Source organism: Sceloporus occidentalis, unplaced genomic scaffold (genome assembly GCF_023333645.1).
Source record: "Sceloporus occidentalis isolate IW3139 unplaced genomic scaffold, rSceOcc1.0.p SCAF_25, whole genome shotgun sequence".
Lineage (NCBI taxonomy): Eukaryota > Metazoa > Chordata > Lepidosauria > Squamata > Phrynosomatidae > Sceloporus > Sceloporus occidentalis.
The window spans coordinates 11,637,054-11,654,896 of NW_028317005.1; the positions used below are offsets into that span (position 1 = coordinate 11,637,054).

At 35.9% G+C, this 17,843-nt stretch overlaps 1 protein-coding gene across 1 annotated transcript in view; it reads left to right on the plus strand.

The window, feature by feature from the left end:
- Nucleotides 1–17,843, plus strand: part of LOC149300407 (fibronectin type III domain-containing protein 3B-like) — a 112,181-nt gene that overhangs the window by 59,067 nt on the left and 35,271 nt on the right. Inside the window, exons 10-19 of the mRNA XM_089485356.1 lie at nucleotides 401–454; nucleotides 2,823–2,947; nucleotides 4,463–4,634; nucleotides 5,680–5,766; nucleotides 7,043–7,181; nucleotides 9,532–9,603; nucleotides 12,227–12,345; nucleotides 12,993–13,098; nucleotides 14,041–14,213; nucleotides 15,339–15,452. Coding sequence (XP_089341482.1) covers nucleotides 401–454; nucleotides 2,823–2,947; nucleotides 4,463–4,634; nucleotides 5,680–5,766; nucleotides 7,043–7,181; nucleotides 9,532–9,603; nucleotides 12,227–12,345; nucleotides 12,993–13,098; nucleotides 14,041–14,213; nucleotides 15,339–15,452 — 1,161 coding nt within the window. The remainder of the gene's footprint in view (nucleotides 1–400; nucleotides 455–2,822; nucleotides 2,948–4,462; nucleotides 4,635–5,679; nucleotides 5,767–7,042; nucleotides 7,182–9,531; nucleotides 9,604–12,226; nucleotides 12,346–12,992; nucleotides 13,099–14,040; nucleotides 14,214–15,338; nucleotides 15,453–17,843) is intronic.

The following is a 17,843-nucleotide window of genomic DNA, read 5'->3' on the forward strand; positions in this document are numbered from 1 at the left end:
GGCAGATAAGTACCATACTATTCTGATGCAAAGAATGCACTTTAAATCAAAGCCCCTACGTTGTCTTTACTATTTGATTATGAATGCCGATGTCATATTTTATAGATTTAACTAAAGCAAAAAGAGGGGATTTAACAACAGCAAAAAAAATGAGCACATCCGGTTCTCTGATTGCATGAGGTTGTCTTAGATCATGTCCTCTAATTTAAGAAATTGCGCTACAATCAACTGGAAATAGGCATCTTGTATTGCTCATTGATCTGCAAGAACACAGAGTCCAAATAGGCTTTTGTAAATCTTGCACAGTGGTGACCCAAACTGGCCATCGCTAAATCTTAACATTTTAGATTAAAACACGTGATGATTTGATTTACATCAATTTGATTTATTTTTTTTTTAGGCACCAATCGATAACGGTTCAAAAATCACCAGCTACATTTTACAGTGGTATGAGGTATGGGTAATTAAACATTTAATGGCATGTCTTTTCATATTTATTATTGCATACATTTGGACATGTTTGATTCTACATAAAATGGATTACAACGTAATGTAAAAATAGCACCGATACCAGTGTCATGGTGCAGTATCGTACAGTAATAAGTCAGGTTGTTTGATAAAAACATTGGCATCTGGTGGGTTCAGTTTCAGAGATGCTAGCCCATTTCTAGAATGTATAGGGTCCATTCATTAACATGAAATGGAAAGGTCATGGTGACAGAACAGCCGGGATATTTAACCATTAGTCAATGCCACTGTTGCAGACTATATGTAAATTTTTTGAAGGGCAGTTACACAGTGCCAATACATTCTTCAGGCTCACCTTTAAGCACAATGGCCAGTTTTGCCCAGGATCCCATTAAAATTAGAGGTTGCGCTGGCCTCTACCATTTAAAGTCTCCATAACCTCTCTGCTACATATAAAGTCATTCTGAGCATTCCTTTCTGCATCTATGTTGGCAATAATATGCTTTATCATGATTCAACAATAAACCACAATATGCAACAAAGAAGATAGTAAAAGCAATCATGGTTGTTACTTTTTGCTAAAAGAACATTTTAGACCGAAATTGTTGCTCAATTGGAAAGAAACGACGCCTGTTTCTACAGAATATTCAGTTAAAGCAAAATGGTTTTTTTATTGGTGCTAACAGTATAAATATACATTGTGAAAAATATCTATTAACTTCTAAAATTGTTAAAATTACCCCCGCGTGCACACACACATTGTCTTTCAAATGTTGAAATGGTTAAGAATGCCTTATGTTCTGAGAAAGAAATCAAGGAATGGCCATGACGTTTTTCATCTGTTGAGCTCATTAAAGTGAAACAGGATATAAACATAGACTTTGTGCAACTGACTAATGAATCAAGGTAGTGGAAAGGTAAACTTATGTCAAGAGAGAGCAATCAATAAGCCGGAGCGTTATGATTTCTTGCCGTTGGAGTCAGGAAGCCCTGGTCCGCAGTTCAGATCAGTAACATCTCACCCTAGAGAATTCAAGTGCTTCATTTGCGATCCCTCTCTGCAGGTTTTAAAGCATTTGTATGAGAGAGATAATGACAGTGTTCATCATGATGTATTTCAATTTGTCATATTGTCTCTGTATATACTGTGCCATAAGCAACAAGTGATTTGCCAGGTTTTGTTTAATTTTAAAAACATTTTTGTATATTCTGCATTAAGAACTGCTCATGTCTTGAAAGGCAAAAAACTATTTTGAATGTTTCACATTTAGAATTTAGACTTATATTTGATCATTATAAATATAAATTTGCTTTGGGGTGGTTTCTGCTCTACCCAAACAAGTTACAAATATTTGAAGACTTGAATGTTTTTGAAGAAGGTAATGATTCCGTAGGAACACAAAACTTCCATTGGGCAAGATCAGATTCTTATGTTCTGCGCTGTCTGTGGAAGGCCAGATATTAGTCTAATTAACATTAGTTGAATTATTTACAATAGTTTAATTGAGGCAGAAATTCCAGATTACAATTCAAAATGGACAAAGAAAGCAAACACTATAAAAGCAGGGGAGAAACATTTCCCGTTCCGCTAAAATAAACAGAATGGTTTGATTCCCATGACTAGTTTGCAACATTATTGAAGGGTCGGACGCTGTGTCCTGCTTTGAACAAGCATCTGATGATTTACTAAGCAGCTGCCCGCCAGTTAAGTCATTTTACACTTAAGCACAAGAAAAACATCAGGTGCTCTTATCGAATTGTCGAAGGAGGTCGGCTTTCTGTAAAATTCAACCATTTCTTACTGAGCATTTCTAGCACTGCATTAGTGAAAATCCATTTCTATCTCAAACACAAACTAAACTATATTACAAATGGATGACTTCTCCTAGCATAGTTATTAAAAACAATTCTGGCCTAGGCAGAAGCAGGGTTTGTGATGATGTTGCTTGCAGAATGTTGTATATGGTGATACCCATGGTTGGTTCTTGAATTTCTAACACCCTAGGCAACTTTGGTCTTTAACCCCTTAAGGACAATGAGCGGTCACTAAACCCATTGAAAACAATGCATTTTTTTTTTACAGAACTCAGTAAACAGGAGATTAATTGTAGAGCATTTCTCATTATAAATTACACCCAACGTATGCTAGAAAGCTGCTCCATTTTACTATAATTTCCAAATCAAATGTGAACATTACCATTGGCGATGGTGTAAGACACTATAACACAATACTTTTTGTAAAGGGTTTTAAAGCTAAACACATTGATATAATATAATAAATGGATAATGTTACCTGGATTGCCTCTTTACTAAGTCATTATGACATATACTGTTTCAATTCATTCCTTTACTAGGGAAAAAGAAGTACTGTATTTAAAGAATGTTATATGGGAAGTCAAAGGCACTACAAGCTTACAAAACTATGTCCAGCCGTGGGGTACACCTTCAGAGTGGCAGCATGCAACGACATTGGCAAAAGGTAAGTGTTGCTCGTAAAATAATACTGTATGTCTTGGACAGCTATATAGGCAGAAATAGCAATATAATTTAAATTGAAATACTAGTGGTGCTTGATCACTTAGAAAGGGTGTCTTTTTTTCTAACGGAAACTTTTTTTTCTAACGGAAACGAGGAATAGGGAATTTCTTTAAATACCTTAAACTCCTAACTTTACATCCCTGATTGATGTTTTTTTTACATCCCTGGAAATTGTGTTTTTTTTTCTTTTTTGTGTATTTGAAAAAGAAAAAAAAAAAGGTCTAAAAAAAATTAGAAAGGTTTTTTACGTCCGGGCGTTATTACAACATAGCCTCTGCTTGTTTCCAAAAGGATGGGAGATGCATAATGTGTTTGCATCTGACATCAAGCTGAAGAAGACAGCTAACCAAGCCATGACATAGCAAGATCAAGCAATACCAAAAGGGGTAGCGCTTCAGATGATGTTCCATTCCCAGGAAGAAAGGGTTCCTAACATACTTGTTTACATGGAATAGCAAAACAATTAAATTTGTATTCCTTTATTTGCTTTCCTAGTACTGCCTTCTGTTATCACACATACTGTAAAAAGCTGGGGACAGATGTGTTTTCGTCTGTAAGTCATACTAGGAAAGCATTGCATTACGTTACATTTATTTATATAGCCCCAGCAGATTCTGTAGCTCATTACAATAAAGTGTCAGTAGAATAAAGTAAAACAAACCGGTACCGGAGAAGAGGACCCTGTTCTTGTGAGCTTACAAACTAGTCAGTGGTCGAGGGGGAAGTGGTTGAGGATTCTGGCTGAGAGTACCATGAAGAAAGCTTGTATGCTTGTCGAAAAAGGTGGGTTTTCAGAGAGCTTTTGAAATTTGCATACAAGGGAGAAAATGAAAAGGTTCCCATGTTTAGTAAGGTTGTCACCCCACATATTATGGTTTATCCTGTAAAGAGTTTGTTCTTTCTCATGTTAATTGGTACAGTTGCATTCATTCACAGAACTGCAAACGTGTGCTTCTTGTAAGATCGAATCATACTTTAAGTGGTCTATTAAAGGTCCATCACATACCTCTATTGACAGAGCATCTGTAATGTTATTTGAGGAACCTCAGATATAGACATTCTAGTTAAGACAGTGTGACCATTGAAGGCTCACAGGCCACCAGTCTGAGGACAAGAAATTGATGAAGTAACCAAGGAAAATACAAAATTCTGGACCTTCTACAGCACATCATGCTCCAATATGAGCTTTTGGTGGCCAACGTATTATGTTTCGGTGTTACACAGATAGAGGCCAGGGGCTTTGGTGAAAGCATTTTTTTGTATTACAGTTTAAGAAAAGATATCTGTAGTATGTTTATTATTGATAACATTGTTAAGAAACAAATAAGCTGTTTTCTAGAAGTAAATTATCTCATACAAATTTTATACAACATGTCATTTTGACAAAGCTTCTTTGAAATTGCCTGCTTGTAAGGATATTTGAATTAAAATGAATGCCACCCTTTTCCACCCCTAGTGAATACAGCCAAGAAGTTGTTTATTACACATCAGGCAACATCCCTCAGACGCCATCTGCACCAAAGCTGATCCGAGCTGGAATAACATGGATAACGCTGCAATGGATGAAGCCAGAAGGATGTTTCCCAGATGAGGTGGTTTCTTACACCCTGGAGATTCAGAAGGATAACGTATGTCTTTTCTAATGGATAAATGGCAATAACATCTGTATATACCAGGAACGTAATACATAGAGGGAATGATGTGTATAGCTTTCTGTCTGTATCCACACCACAAATGTATTCTGTTACAAAACCCATACACATTCTGTCTTGTGCTTGGGAAAAAAACATCCATATTAAAATGTTAAGCTTATTAAACTTGAAATCTATTATGAATTTAGAATTAAATTATGTGTTCAAAAAGTTGGAGATAAGAATTTGCTTCTGTTGTTGTCATATGAGGCGAGAGTGCAGTGACATCATGATTTCCTTTTGGCCAAAGAGGCTCAGTAACTGGTGTAGTCATGATGCGTACCTCAGTTCATACTGTGGTACATGAACCAAGTTATAGTAATTCACAATGGAATTTGGTAACTTATATTACAACTAAATGTAGTTGTTTTAAAACATTTGAGGACCACTAGCCTAGTTTCATATTACTCTATAGTGTAGGTGGGTGCTTGGTTACTTTGGAGATGTGCTTGGTTTAAACATAAGTAATCTGGCCTTAGTGTCGTTGAGTTCCGTGGCAAACAGTGGTGAAACTGGCATAACAATTTATCTCCTATCCTTAAGCCCTTTCCTTTCTCCTATCCAGCCTTGAAAAGGTAATACAAACAAATTAAAATAATAGGATGCTAAAATCACCATTCCTATGAGCTATATGTAAAATAAATTATGTAAGTATACTGAACTGCAAACTGTGGTATTATAGATTGTGATAAACTCTTTTAATTTTGGTAGAATATAAGAATAAATGTAAAGAAAATGTGTTTGGTATGTTCAGAAGCAACTGAGTGAAAACGGAGGATGATACTGGACGATAGAGTAACAATAATCCTGCCAACTAAAGCTCAGCTAACGGGAAAACGACTTTAGGTTGATCTCCAGCAGTGTATACGTTTTGATCCATACGTTTAAACCTTGCATTGCTCATATTTCCTGTATATATATATAATTCTTCCTACATTCAAGTAATCCTATTGCTTCTTCAATATCTATTTTTATCGTACAGGACAGTGTATTTCAACCAACGTACACTGGAGAAGAATTAACATGTACTGTGAATAACCTCCAAAGAAGCACTCAGTATAAATTTAGGGTAAGTCCTTTATGAATCCTATAATCATGATCCCCAGTAGATGGCAATGTTTTATTCCATAATGTATCACCAGTATCTTATGTTATATCTCTCTGCTATTTATTTGGAAAGCTGAAAGGAAATATTCTTTAGTTCTACTTTCAGTCTTACTCACAAATATTCTGATGTCCCTTTGCCACCCAAAGGCGTGTAACATCACTCACAGCATGTGGACAACTCTCCGATGCCACCCTTCGCACCACCTACTCTTTTTCAACATATTTAGTGCTTGATTTGGGTACTATACATGCAGAGCTGCTCGCTGTCACAGTATTGGGACATCTGCCAGGACAGAAGAGAGCTGAGGCAGTCCTGTTGTTAGAACTGTTTATGGAAATTTAGGACTGTTGGCATCTATGGTTACAACCATTTGTTTCTTCAACTAATGTTGTTGTATTTATTCTTTCATAAATGTGCTTTTTATATTAGTTTAGACAATAGTCATCCATTATTAAATAAAAACACGTCCCAGCTCCACAAGTATAACATTTAACATTTTAATTCCACTGTGCTGCGACGAGAAGTACCCCTTTCAGAAAACTATTACACCAATATTGCAAAAATGGCAGGGGGACAGTTTAATATCGAAGTTGAAAGATGTTAAGAGATAACATTTTTTGTTCTATATAAGCTCCCCTATCCCCCTAATCTTTTAAAATGATAGCATTAACTCTTTGAGTGCCAGAGTGGGGCACGTATTGCCCAGTTTGAACAGTTTTGCTTTAGTGATATTTAAGTGAGAATCTTATAATCAGCTTGCACTTTACCTAGGGAAACAAGGACAGGTTAAATTATTCATGGTTAACCGTGAATCGCATAACAAGATAAAGTGGTAAAAATGTACAATACCCCAAAAAACATAATTTTCCCTATCCAAATTTCAAACTCAATAGCATAAGTAACAGAGGTAAAATTATATTCTTAAAATGTACGTGACACTACACAATAGGGAGGAAAGTTCTCTTTGAAATCAGTTGTAGGCAGTCAGGAGTTTAATGAGACAGATGTATGTAAAGAATACCTACTCGATATGCATGCAATAACAGTATACATTAAACGTAAAAAATTATAATTTGAGAGTAGATTGTTCCTTTAATCATATGGACCAAGCCATAGTACTTTCCTCATAATATTATACAATGCATTATTGCAACATATAATCTGTTATTTTATGGCATCTTGATCTATGCTTTAAATATACAAAAAAATAACCATTTATCCACTATCTCTTCTACAGCTTATCGCCTCTAACGTTGAAGGAAGTAGCAGCCCCAGTGAAATTTTGGTCTGCACGACAAGTCCAGATAGGCCCGGACCTCCTTCTCAACCTGTCGTGAATGGTGTTGTCACTGCACATGGATTCACTGTTGAGTGGGGTATGCAGAGAATACTTTCATTAGTTTTGTTTTATCTCTATAACTTTGTTTCCAATGCTCTTATTTAGCAAATATGTGATACCGTGTTATCTATTGATTTTTAAAACTGAAGCTACAAGATGTCATTTTTAGCCCCCAGTCATACAGTCAAGCTCGAGATTGTACTCTGCAGTGCAATGGGTAAGGATATTGGGTTCTTCAAATCGGTAAAGATGATATCTTTATCGTCTGACTGACATATATTGATATGATAATAGAGAAGTGCACAACCTAAAAAGTATAAAAGGCACAAAGATTCAGAAATATTGTGGATTCCGCCACACTATACAGTATGCCCATATATTGCTTAGCCTGCCACTGTGTCAAAGTAGCCCAAGGTTGGTGAGTCCTATCTAATTTTTCACAGCTATATTATTTAACAAGATGCTGACGTATAATGAATTGCAAGCTTTCAAGACTTTCTATTGTCTAGAATGTCTATTATTCAGGAATATTATATATATTATACCTATAATATGCCTGGAGAAGAGACCTAGAAAGTCTTGAAAGCTTGCAATTCATTATCAGTCAGTTAGCCGATAAAGGTATCGTCTTTACCAAATTTGCTTTCTCTCTTTCTAACATGTGTGACATGTATGGCCCTCGTGCTACAGGGTTTGTCACACATGGTACAACTCTTTTCCTTTTTCGGCATGGGTTATTAAAAGAAACTAAGTGAAGTTTCTTAATTTGAAATCCCATATTTTATTCCTTTAATTGGGTAGCATTATTTTGTAGTGTCTCCATCCTTTTACTACAAGAATTAGTCATAATCTTATATTTCAAAATAAGGAAGACCAGACTTTTGGATGATGTTGAAGTGAAATCACTAGAAAACATGCCCGGTGGCAAATTGTTGAATTTGATTTCTTGAAACTTAAAAATAGAGTTATGTAAAACAAGCAGTACTGTGCGTAATGGTTGTGCAGTCCTCAAAGCTTAAAGTGCACCTTTTACAGGTGACATGGTGTCACTTGATAGAGGGCAAATATTCTCCTACACATAAAATTGCCAGTCTGTATCTTCACGCCATCACAGACATAGAGATAAGAAACTACAATTATACACGTGTACTGCGAGAGCATGTAGTATGGAACATATAGGACCCAGCTGAGGCATCTAATACAGGGAGGAATCGTTTGGCTGGCTCAATATATTGACGACTTTAAGAGCCCTTTTTAGCCCTAAAATAAGAACGGGTTATTTTCAATAAATAACATTAAATAGCAGATGGCTACCCTTCTTTTTCAGACATCAAAATGGCCTGTAACACAAGACATTGAGTTCTTCTTGACCCTTTTAAAAGAATAAGCTTAATTGTAATGCATTTTGAATAAATAACAAATATCTGCAGCACCTTCATATGAATCCCCGTGAACTTGTACTTCTGTTACCAGCCGCTCTCTATCTAATTTCTCTCAAGCAAATTATTTCTGCACATGGTACATCTTGTACACCTGACAGAAAAGAAGGGGAGTTGCACACAAGCCCTTATATAAAATATATTATTTATTTTACAAATATTCAATTCATAAAAAACATTACATTATATAGACAACAGAGGTTATAATAGGAAAATAATCAGAGCATATGGAGGCAATATGGCTATGTATATATAAAGTGTCTTGAGTGCATGTAAACCATCATAAGAATTATAAAGTGCTGAATCATTCAAGTACAATTAAATTTTGCTCTATATAGAGTGCACCTATTTATTCTACAATCATAATAAATTTTACATGGTTCAAAAAACTTCACTATGGAGTTGGTAAATATATAAGGCACTTATAGACATTTATACCAAATATTAAAGCAAATCCAAAAAATCGGGATAATAGCTACGAGCAATGTGCTCCTTACCCATATTGCCAACCACTTCCCCAACGCCGTTTCGGTTCTCCTTTTTCAAGGGGTCGCTGGTACATCTTGTGGATAAACCCACTTCATATTTTAAATTGAGACTCCGAGACCCCCATTGCTATGAATGTAAGTTATCCATCACAAAGTTAACATTCGTTTTAGATTTGTATTCTCATTGGCGCGCTGCGTGATCGTTTAATCAAAACAAACCTGCCGTTCTTTTTTCCCTTCTTTTGTTATATAAATGTTTGCCCTCAATTCTGCTACTAGGAAAAACATTGAGCCACTTTGTGTGACAGGTTGTTAAATGATGTTCATTTTACAAAAATCTTCAAATTTCTAACAAAAAGTGGAAAATGCGCTACGTGAGGATAATTGCTAGGTTTTATAATGTTTTCTGTTCTTCAATTTTGAGTTTTTCCTTTTCTTTTTTGTTTTGGTTATATTTTAGATGCTCCTGAAGACAGTGGTGGCTCTGAAATTCTGAAATACCTACTGGAAATTTCAGAAGGGACTTTTGAAGGTGCGCTAACTGCAAGGACTAGAATACTATATTATTGTAAAGTTACTTTTTGGTATATATATATATATATATATATATATATATATATATATATATATATGAAGTCCAAAATTAACAATTGCACTCCAAATGCCAAGTTTCTGCCCGGTGCCAGTAGCTGGTTATGTTTATATTATTATATTTTTTCTGGTAGTTAAAGGTTTACTGCTAAATATCTGCGCTCAGAACATAGCATATATACAACATATATTGTGTAGTATCTCATTGTTTTTCTTTCGCTTTGGAACAGACGCTGCTTTCTTAGTTTCCGTGTCCATTTGAGTACAAGGTGTGAACACAGTCTGCAGGTTAAATCAAAGACACCAACATAAAAATGATTGTCCTTTTTTTTCAAACTATTCACAGTCTGTGATAACCCTGACACTCTCAGAGATGTACATCGTTTATATATCAACATGAGACAGGAGTGGACACTAGAGGAATAGCCCATCTAACCCACTTAGAGACCTTACGAGCAGCCCTGCAAACACATGATATGAGGACTGATGATACTGTCCCCTTCGTCTAGCTGTAAATATGTAACTGCATATCTGTTGGGAGATGTAGAGAGCTCATTGCTTCTGTTGGTGCCAGTATCAGGGTATGGAATTATAAGTTATATCCCACTGATGTGGTCACATAGGGGTCACATGAAATTCAGTGAAAAATAAAAAAAATCTAGGCCAGAGAAGACATGGGTCATGTATACTGTATGCAGGCAATTTAAATTCATGTTTTTTTATATGCATCATCATATAATTGGAAACCAAGACAAATTGATTCGATATTGGCTTCATCTATTGGAAGCAAGGTCAGCTTTCTGTGGTTATAATTTAGGAAGATCTTGTGGAATATTTAACTCTTACATATTAAAATCTAGCTACTTGTATGTACAGCATGGCTTTTCACATCTTGTTAACTGATCAGGTCAAAGAAATGTTTTTGCTTTTTTATAATTTATATGGTGCAAGTTTTGGATCAAGGTTGCCTTGTTCAGTCTCCCTTTTCTTTATTGTGTATTTGCCATGTGGTTTGCTTTATTTTTCACTTAGTGTTTACTATGGCATATGTTAGAAATGCCAGCATTTATCCTGGTGCCCAGAATGTACACACTTTTATTTTAATTATTCTGGAGGGTTATCTTGTCTCTTGTTGAAAAGGGAACATACGTGTGCCCAGAGAGCTTGTCAAGTTGAAACCCTCCATCTATAAATGTATAGTTCCTGAATATACGGTTTCTATTTATATTACATGCTTAGAGGAGCTCAAAGTATTAAAATTGTAAATGGATAATGGATGCAAAATATATATATATATGTCCAGATCAGACATTATATAAATATTTCCTTCCAATAAGATCTTGATCCTCTTGCGCACGATAAACTTAAAATATGGCTGTGTTTTGTCTGTATAAGATCCATTATTTCCTCTGCTTATGCTCTCAGATTTTCAGTAATTACCATTTATTTATCATAAGCAATGTTTCAGTTAAGCAGGGTTGCATCAGTTAACAGTGGCTTAACATCCTACGCATGGCTCGTGTGTACCAATTTAGTGATATTGTTTGTTTATTCCAAAGCCCAGGGTAAATGATGTCAAGATATAGAATACAAGCAGCTCAGAGGCCCAGGAGCCAGGATAGGATATCTAACATAGTCGCTTCCTATTACAACTAATGAATTCCAAGAAAAAGGTCACCTTAACTTAAAGACTGTTTTTTCCATGAGGTTTAGATTCAAGAGAGCTGCATAAAAACACATAGAATTCTCCAGATGTACCATGGAAGATAGTACATTACCAAGTTACTTGGTTCTATTACATATTATTTATTTGTTGTTATGATCAGAATGATCACCATTCTTTTTCAGTGCTTTGAAAGAAAATAAATCATTCAAAACATCCACCCTTTTCACTTGAAAGTCAGTTATCTAAAAAAGTTATAATATATAGAGTTATTACAGATTAAGAAATTAATGCAGATACAGGATAGTAGTGTAGAAAAATATAAATAAAAATACAGGATAACACTTGATGTCGTAAATATATAGACCTGATGTTATAGTTAAATGTACAGAAGGAGAAGCCTCTACAATGTATTTTTAGCTCTATTTGCCCTATGCATTAAAATTAATAAAGTCTATTTCACTGCCCTGCCCTATAGATCTTTGTTACCTCTTCACCTGTTATTATTCTTGGCTACCAAAAACAAGCAAACTTCTGATCAAGGATTATAGTAGCACTTCCCGCTGGTTGCTCCTCAGTAGAAGATGAATGAATGGACCAGATTTCAGATAATGCACACAGTTTTGGGGAAATTGGTTATAAGAATGAGGCTAACATACCTAGGTTGTTCCACCGACATGCTGATATGCTGTCTGCACCCTGACTATAACGTTAAATCCAGACTCAGCCAGCATTATCGGCTGTCAAACTTGCATCTCACATATGAAGTGTTTCCTTTTAGAATGTAAGCTCCGCTGGGCTCAAATTTGCAGAGAGTACTTTGGGATGATTCAGGACAATGTTTGCGAATGAATTAAATACGTGAAAAAATATAAATGTTTGGCATATTCATGTTTTACAGCAAATCAATGGAAGGTGGCATACAGTGGGTCTGAAACAGACTATACATTTAAAGACTTAAAACCAGGCACTTTATACAAACTTCGCGTCTGCTCCATCAGCACAGGTGGACACAGCCAGGTGAGCACAATCCTAAACTTAGGAATGTCAATGTCAATGAGACGTAAATGAATTAAAATGTTATATTATACTATTATATACATTTTCTTTTCCTCTAAGCAAAAAGTAGCGGTAAGATTATTTTAGCTCAGGCTCAAATTAGCTTTGTTTGACTTTGTTTGACATTATTTTAAACTGTTGCAGTTTTAGCAAAGGTTGGTCTTGTCACAAAAGACAAGTAAATGCACTCTTGAAGAGGAAATAGATCTCCAAACTAATGTATTTAGTATATCTCTTTGACCGTCCAGTATGCATACCTCAGTTATGGCGTCCAGTAGATAAAATTATTAGCCGTTAAATAACACAAAGAACTCGGACAGTGTGCATTATCTAGTCTGGCCTTGGGAGGCCTTCCAGGTTTTAGGAGATAATTGGGCTTGTGTCAACACCACCGATATTGTAAGTTTTAGCGAGCAGTGAGTATTAAAGTCTTGGACAACAAGGTCGAGTAGACCACAAGAAGGCAGCTTGAAGGTTAACTCCCATCTAAAAAGCACAGTAACAAAGGAGTCTTCACCTCCCCCCTGCTAAACTATTTACTCAAATAGATATGAACTTAAAAGACAATTATGCCAAACGTTTATCATAAATTTCTTTTTTATTTCCAGTGCTCTGAAAGTCAGCCTATTGGCACATTAAGTGTAGCACCTGGTCCATGCCAACCGCCAAGAGTTGTAGGCAAACCAAAGCATAAAGAAGTACAGTTACAATGGGGTAGGTAACCAGTGAATATTTGGCAATGATTTCACCTTGTTAAATTATCTCATTACACTCTTGCACTCTTTATCCTGATGGAGGCCATGAAACCTGCAGCCTGTCTAGGTATCCATCCTAGTGGCTCGTAGTAGATTACTGGTTAGTTTTACTACTAATGTTGCTGGTATAGATTTATTGCAGCCCCACTCCTCAGATTCAAATGTTTAGGGTCACTTGTTTTTTTAATTTTTTATCAGCGACCATCACTCCTGTTATTGGATATATTTTTTTTGTACTGCGCTTACCAAAGACTGAACAAAGCAGGTTCATTGGATGTTGTAGTAATATTAGAGGACGATGTAACAGTTGGAGGCTGCATTGTGAATTGAGTGAATTAGGTCTAATTATGCATCTGCCATTTTACTTGAGTAATCATTCTTCCTTGCCTTGGACCAAGCACCTTTTTTGTGTGAGGAATTTCAGTATAGTACAATATAAATAATATTTGACATGATGTCACATCGATTTACGTCTTTAAATTTATTCACAAGTAAATAAAATGAGTAACAGTGCTTACACGATTACTGTAATTTTAAGTACATAAACCTAAAGCAATAATCACAAAGTAACCCAGACATACAACACGTACACTCACACTATAAATGCAGTAAAGAGAAATTAACATGGAAGGGTAAGCATAATTTTATATCCTGTAATGTGCAGGACCAGACTTGAACTAATTGGGAGCATTGATGGTGAAGTAATTCAATTGAATCCAGTAGTCTTTAGGATAAACAGGATTTATTATGTCTAAGTATCTGGTGTGCTGGCATCCGTTATCGTTGTCCATTGCTGAGATGAAACACAATTTTCTGAGGAGAAGCAAGCTATTTAAAGATAAGAAACCTCATGCGTGAACCAAACCATGATTGGCTTCATTAAAGAGGACTTTCTTTTCAGATGCCCCTGTAACAGAGTCAGGATGCCCAGTGATAGAGTATAACTTAGAGCTCTCTGTGCCTGGAGGAGAGGACATTGAAGTGTATCGTGGTCAAGACATGGAGTATACAGTCAGTGATCTTCTTCCTGGAACAATGTATCATTTCAGAGTACGAGCCAGGAATGATGGAGGAGTAAGTTATTATATTAATTGTCTGCTTAGTGCTAACACACGCTCCATGCTATTTTTAAAGCCTATTTCTTAGACTGCCTTCATTATCCCTGTTTATGCTTTAGTTAGTTTAATGATTTGCTTTGTTTACACTGGGTATGCAAATGTTGCATGTATTTTTTGCCATGAATTCAATAATAAGAGCCACAATGATTTCAAGCTGGCCAAGGGTCATCAGAGTTTGTTTCATCAGTAGCTGTAGAGCACAATGTATAGAAGCAAGCACAAAAAAGCATAATTGTATTGTTTTATCTGATCTTAAAGGGTAGTTTGGGATTGTTTAATCTTTTGTCTGCCTCAGAGACACACATGCCTGATTTGCTAGTGTTGGGATTATGTTTAAAAAATGTGTATAATACATGTCTTGCAAAAGCATGTATTTTGCATAATGAACTATCCATCGATGCCAATTCATGCTTGTTCTTCCGGTAGCTTTTTTTTTTTTTTAATCATAGTAACCAGAATATAGGCCAATAACATATCAACAACCAAAAGAGTGATATGGTGCTCTTCATTAAAAAACAATAATTTACCCAATTATAGGTTGTAGTTGAGTCTCAAATATCCAACATATAGGGACATACATATGGCCTGTATATGCTGGATATCTGAGACTAAACTAGAACATATAGTTGAGTAAATGATTGTTTTTTATTGAAGTGCACCATATCACTCTTTCGCTTGTTGATATGTTCTAATGTGTGCGTGATTGAGGGAAGCACATGGATATTGGTGCTGCTGGTTGGTATATATTAGAGGCGCTGGTATATCTCACGTTTTTTGTTAAAAGCCAATAACTGGTTGCACTTTTAAATGGAATTCTCATTTGCTGTTAGCTTGGTAAAACCCCACTTAAAGGTTTATGGTCTATTAACATGGGGGGATATTATTGGGGATAATGTCATAATTTTAAATTTTTTGGTCTAATTGTGGTGTAACCTGACAAACATGACTTCAAAGCAAAATATCTGTATATTATCAGAATTTAAGGCATCTGGGCAAATAATCAGTAATGTGCTTGAAATAATATTAAAATAATAATAAAAATTGCCAGAAGTTAATTAATACAGATGTATTTGCGTTTCAGTATGGGCCTTATTCAGACGTCTCTGAAATCACAACCGCAGCTGGACCACCCACACAGTGCAGGCAACCAGCTTTGACGTTCCTGTCCGACACGTCAGTACTTATAAGCTGGGAGGTAAGGTGAGGGCTGGTCTGGGGACGCTATGATGTCATAAACGCAGTATAAACTTTCAACCCAAATCCTCTTGCTGTTGCATGCCTTTGACATGTTTGTGAAATAGATAAGTCACTATATGTCTTTACATGCATTATTTTTAACCTTTATTTAGCAAGCTCTAACATATTCCATGGGGTTGTACAATATGGAGCAAGCACTTAAAAAACACTTGAGTTACAACAAGCCTTAGTTCCCAGCAAGAGTTGTAAGCTCATAAGGGCAATGCTTTTGAGCTTACATTATAAAAGAAGTGTATGGGTAATTGAGACAAAAGGCATTTGTGATAAACACAAAGCACCACCACAATCTAGCCCACTTTTCATAGACCTACCATTGTCATCCACTGAAAAGGGCTGCACTGCGCCAGTGTGAGTTGGGTATACAAGGACAGCTCTAGCTTACACATACATACACACACAGCCACTCTAACACCATACATATACATGAACACGCACTTAACATACACTTGCATACATACGTGCATACATGCACACACAGCCACTCTAACGCCATACACTTACATTTACATACACACACCACTCCAACACTTACATACGCACACACAGTCACTCTAACGTCTTACACGTAAATACCGTATATACACAAGTTGATGAATATTGGGGAAACCGTCCTTCCTTTCTTAATGTTTTATTTAATAGGACAACAGACTGAACAAAGTAGTTGAAGCTTCAAAGAATAAAATAAAATCTTAACTAGATTGCATTTAGATTTGTATTATATTAGAATATGGCAATACAGTTTTATTGGTCATGAGAGAGAGGCTGTGCCAAAACAATTTAAAGTTTTCATTTGCACAAGCATTCAGTGCCCACTTACCTTTGCAACAGGAAAAATATAAGGTTTTTTGTGCACACCAACAACTTAAAAATAGAGTGAACATTACCTACAAGTTTTTTTCCTGTGATCACGTAGAACTGAAGATAGCCAGATGTATTGTTTACACATCCTCTAGGGAGATCATGAAAAAAACCTATGAAGTCTAATAGTAGGTATTGTGCATTTACTTAAAAAAACAAAACAGAATTGTAATCTTTTTCTGAGAACTGTCTTCCCACGAGTTCTTTGAATGTCTCTAATGCTCTCATTCACATAATTACAGCAGTGAATCGGTTGAAAGGGCTGATGAGATCATTTAAAAATAAGATGCACAACCCCTAAAGATGTTGTGTGTGACAACTCTGATTATATATTCAGGTGTTGACCATAATGCCTTTTACTGGAGACCATTACCAAAATTATGTATCATCATCTAGACTAGTTATCTTATACCATAAGGCATGCATTTTGTGTTTAATCAGTTTTTTTCTACCTATGCAAGTTCTGTACAGGGTTGTAAAGAGGCTTTAAACTTTTTCTAGCAATATTTATTATGAAAGTTCTGTCCTAATAAATAAAAGGAGATAAAAAGTAAATAAAAAGTCACTCCTTTCTGAATCTATTGTAAAGCATAAAATCATATCATGAGTGTGTAACTGCTCGGCTTCCCAGGAGCTCTTATCTTGGTCTTTCTCACACTTGCTTTTCTGATGGCTGAAGTGTCCTCGGTTTTCTGGTTTGCATTATATTAGAGACTTGAGCATGCACAGTGCCGTACACGCTCAGATAATGTCAGCGTAACCTGACTAAATGTTGGATCCAACAGAGGATCCCACTGTGAATATTCTTCAGCATATATGGTCCAAGCGTCAGAACAGAAGTGAGCTGGGAAGTTAGAAAACAGAAAGGATCACTCAAAATTAACTTCACCATTTTTCTTGCCAACATTAAATTATTGTATGTAACCGCATACTTATATCCTTACCAAGAGCTGTAAGTCCTTCCAAGGGTGCAAAGGACAGTGGCTGCAGAGGCAGTTTGTGAGGGGCAGCTGGGGTGCTGACCTGGGTCAGACCTAGGCTTACACTACATCATTTCATTGCTTTATAAACTTTTACTTAAGGTATTTTTAACTATTTATATTTTCATGCCTACATATTTGATTAATGTTGTCTTTGTATTTCCTTTTTTATTATCATCATTATGTATGTATTCAGAGCTTTTTAATTTCTACTGCTCGGCTTTGTAGCCATGCTTGATCAAAAGTTTCGAAGTAGAAATTCCCTGAAATTGTCTCCCTTGGCAATATTCACATATGCAGCTCTCTCTCCTTGTTCATGAAGGGCTATACATCCTTCCATTTCAGTCATTTCCTTCCCTGTAAACAGATCCTGTGCTAGGAATGTGCTGGTGTCATATATTTAAACAATACAATTATACTGAAGTATGTCTCGCCCGAACAATACAGTCAAAGTAACGTGGACCCATTTTTTTGTACCACCTGTATCCTTA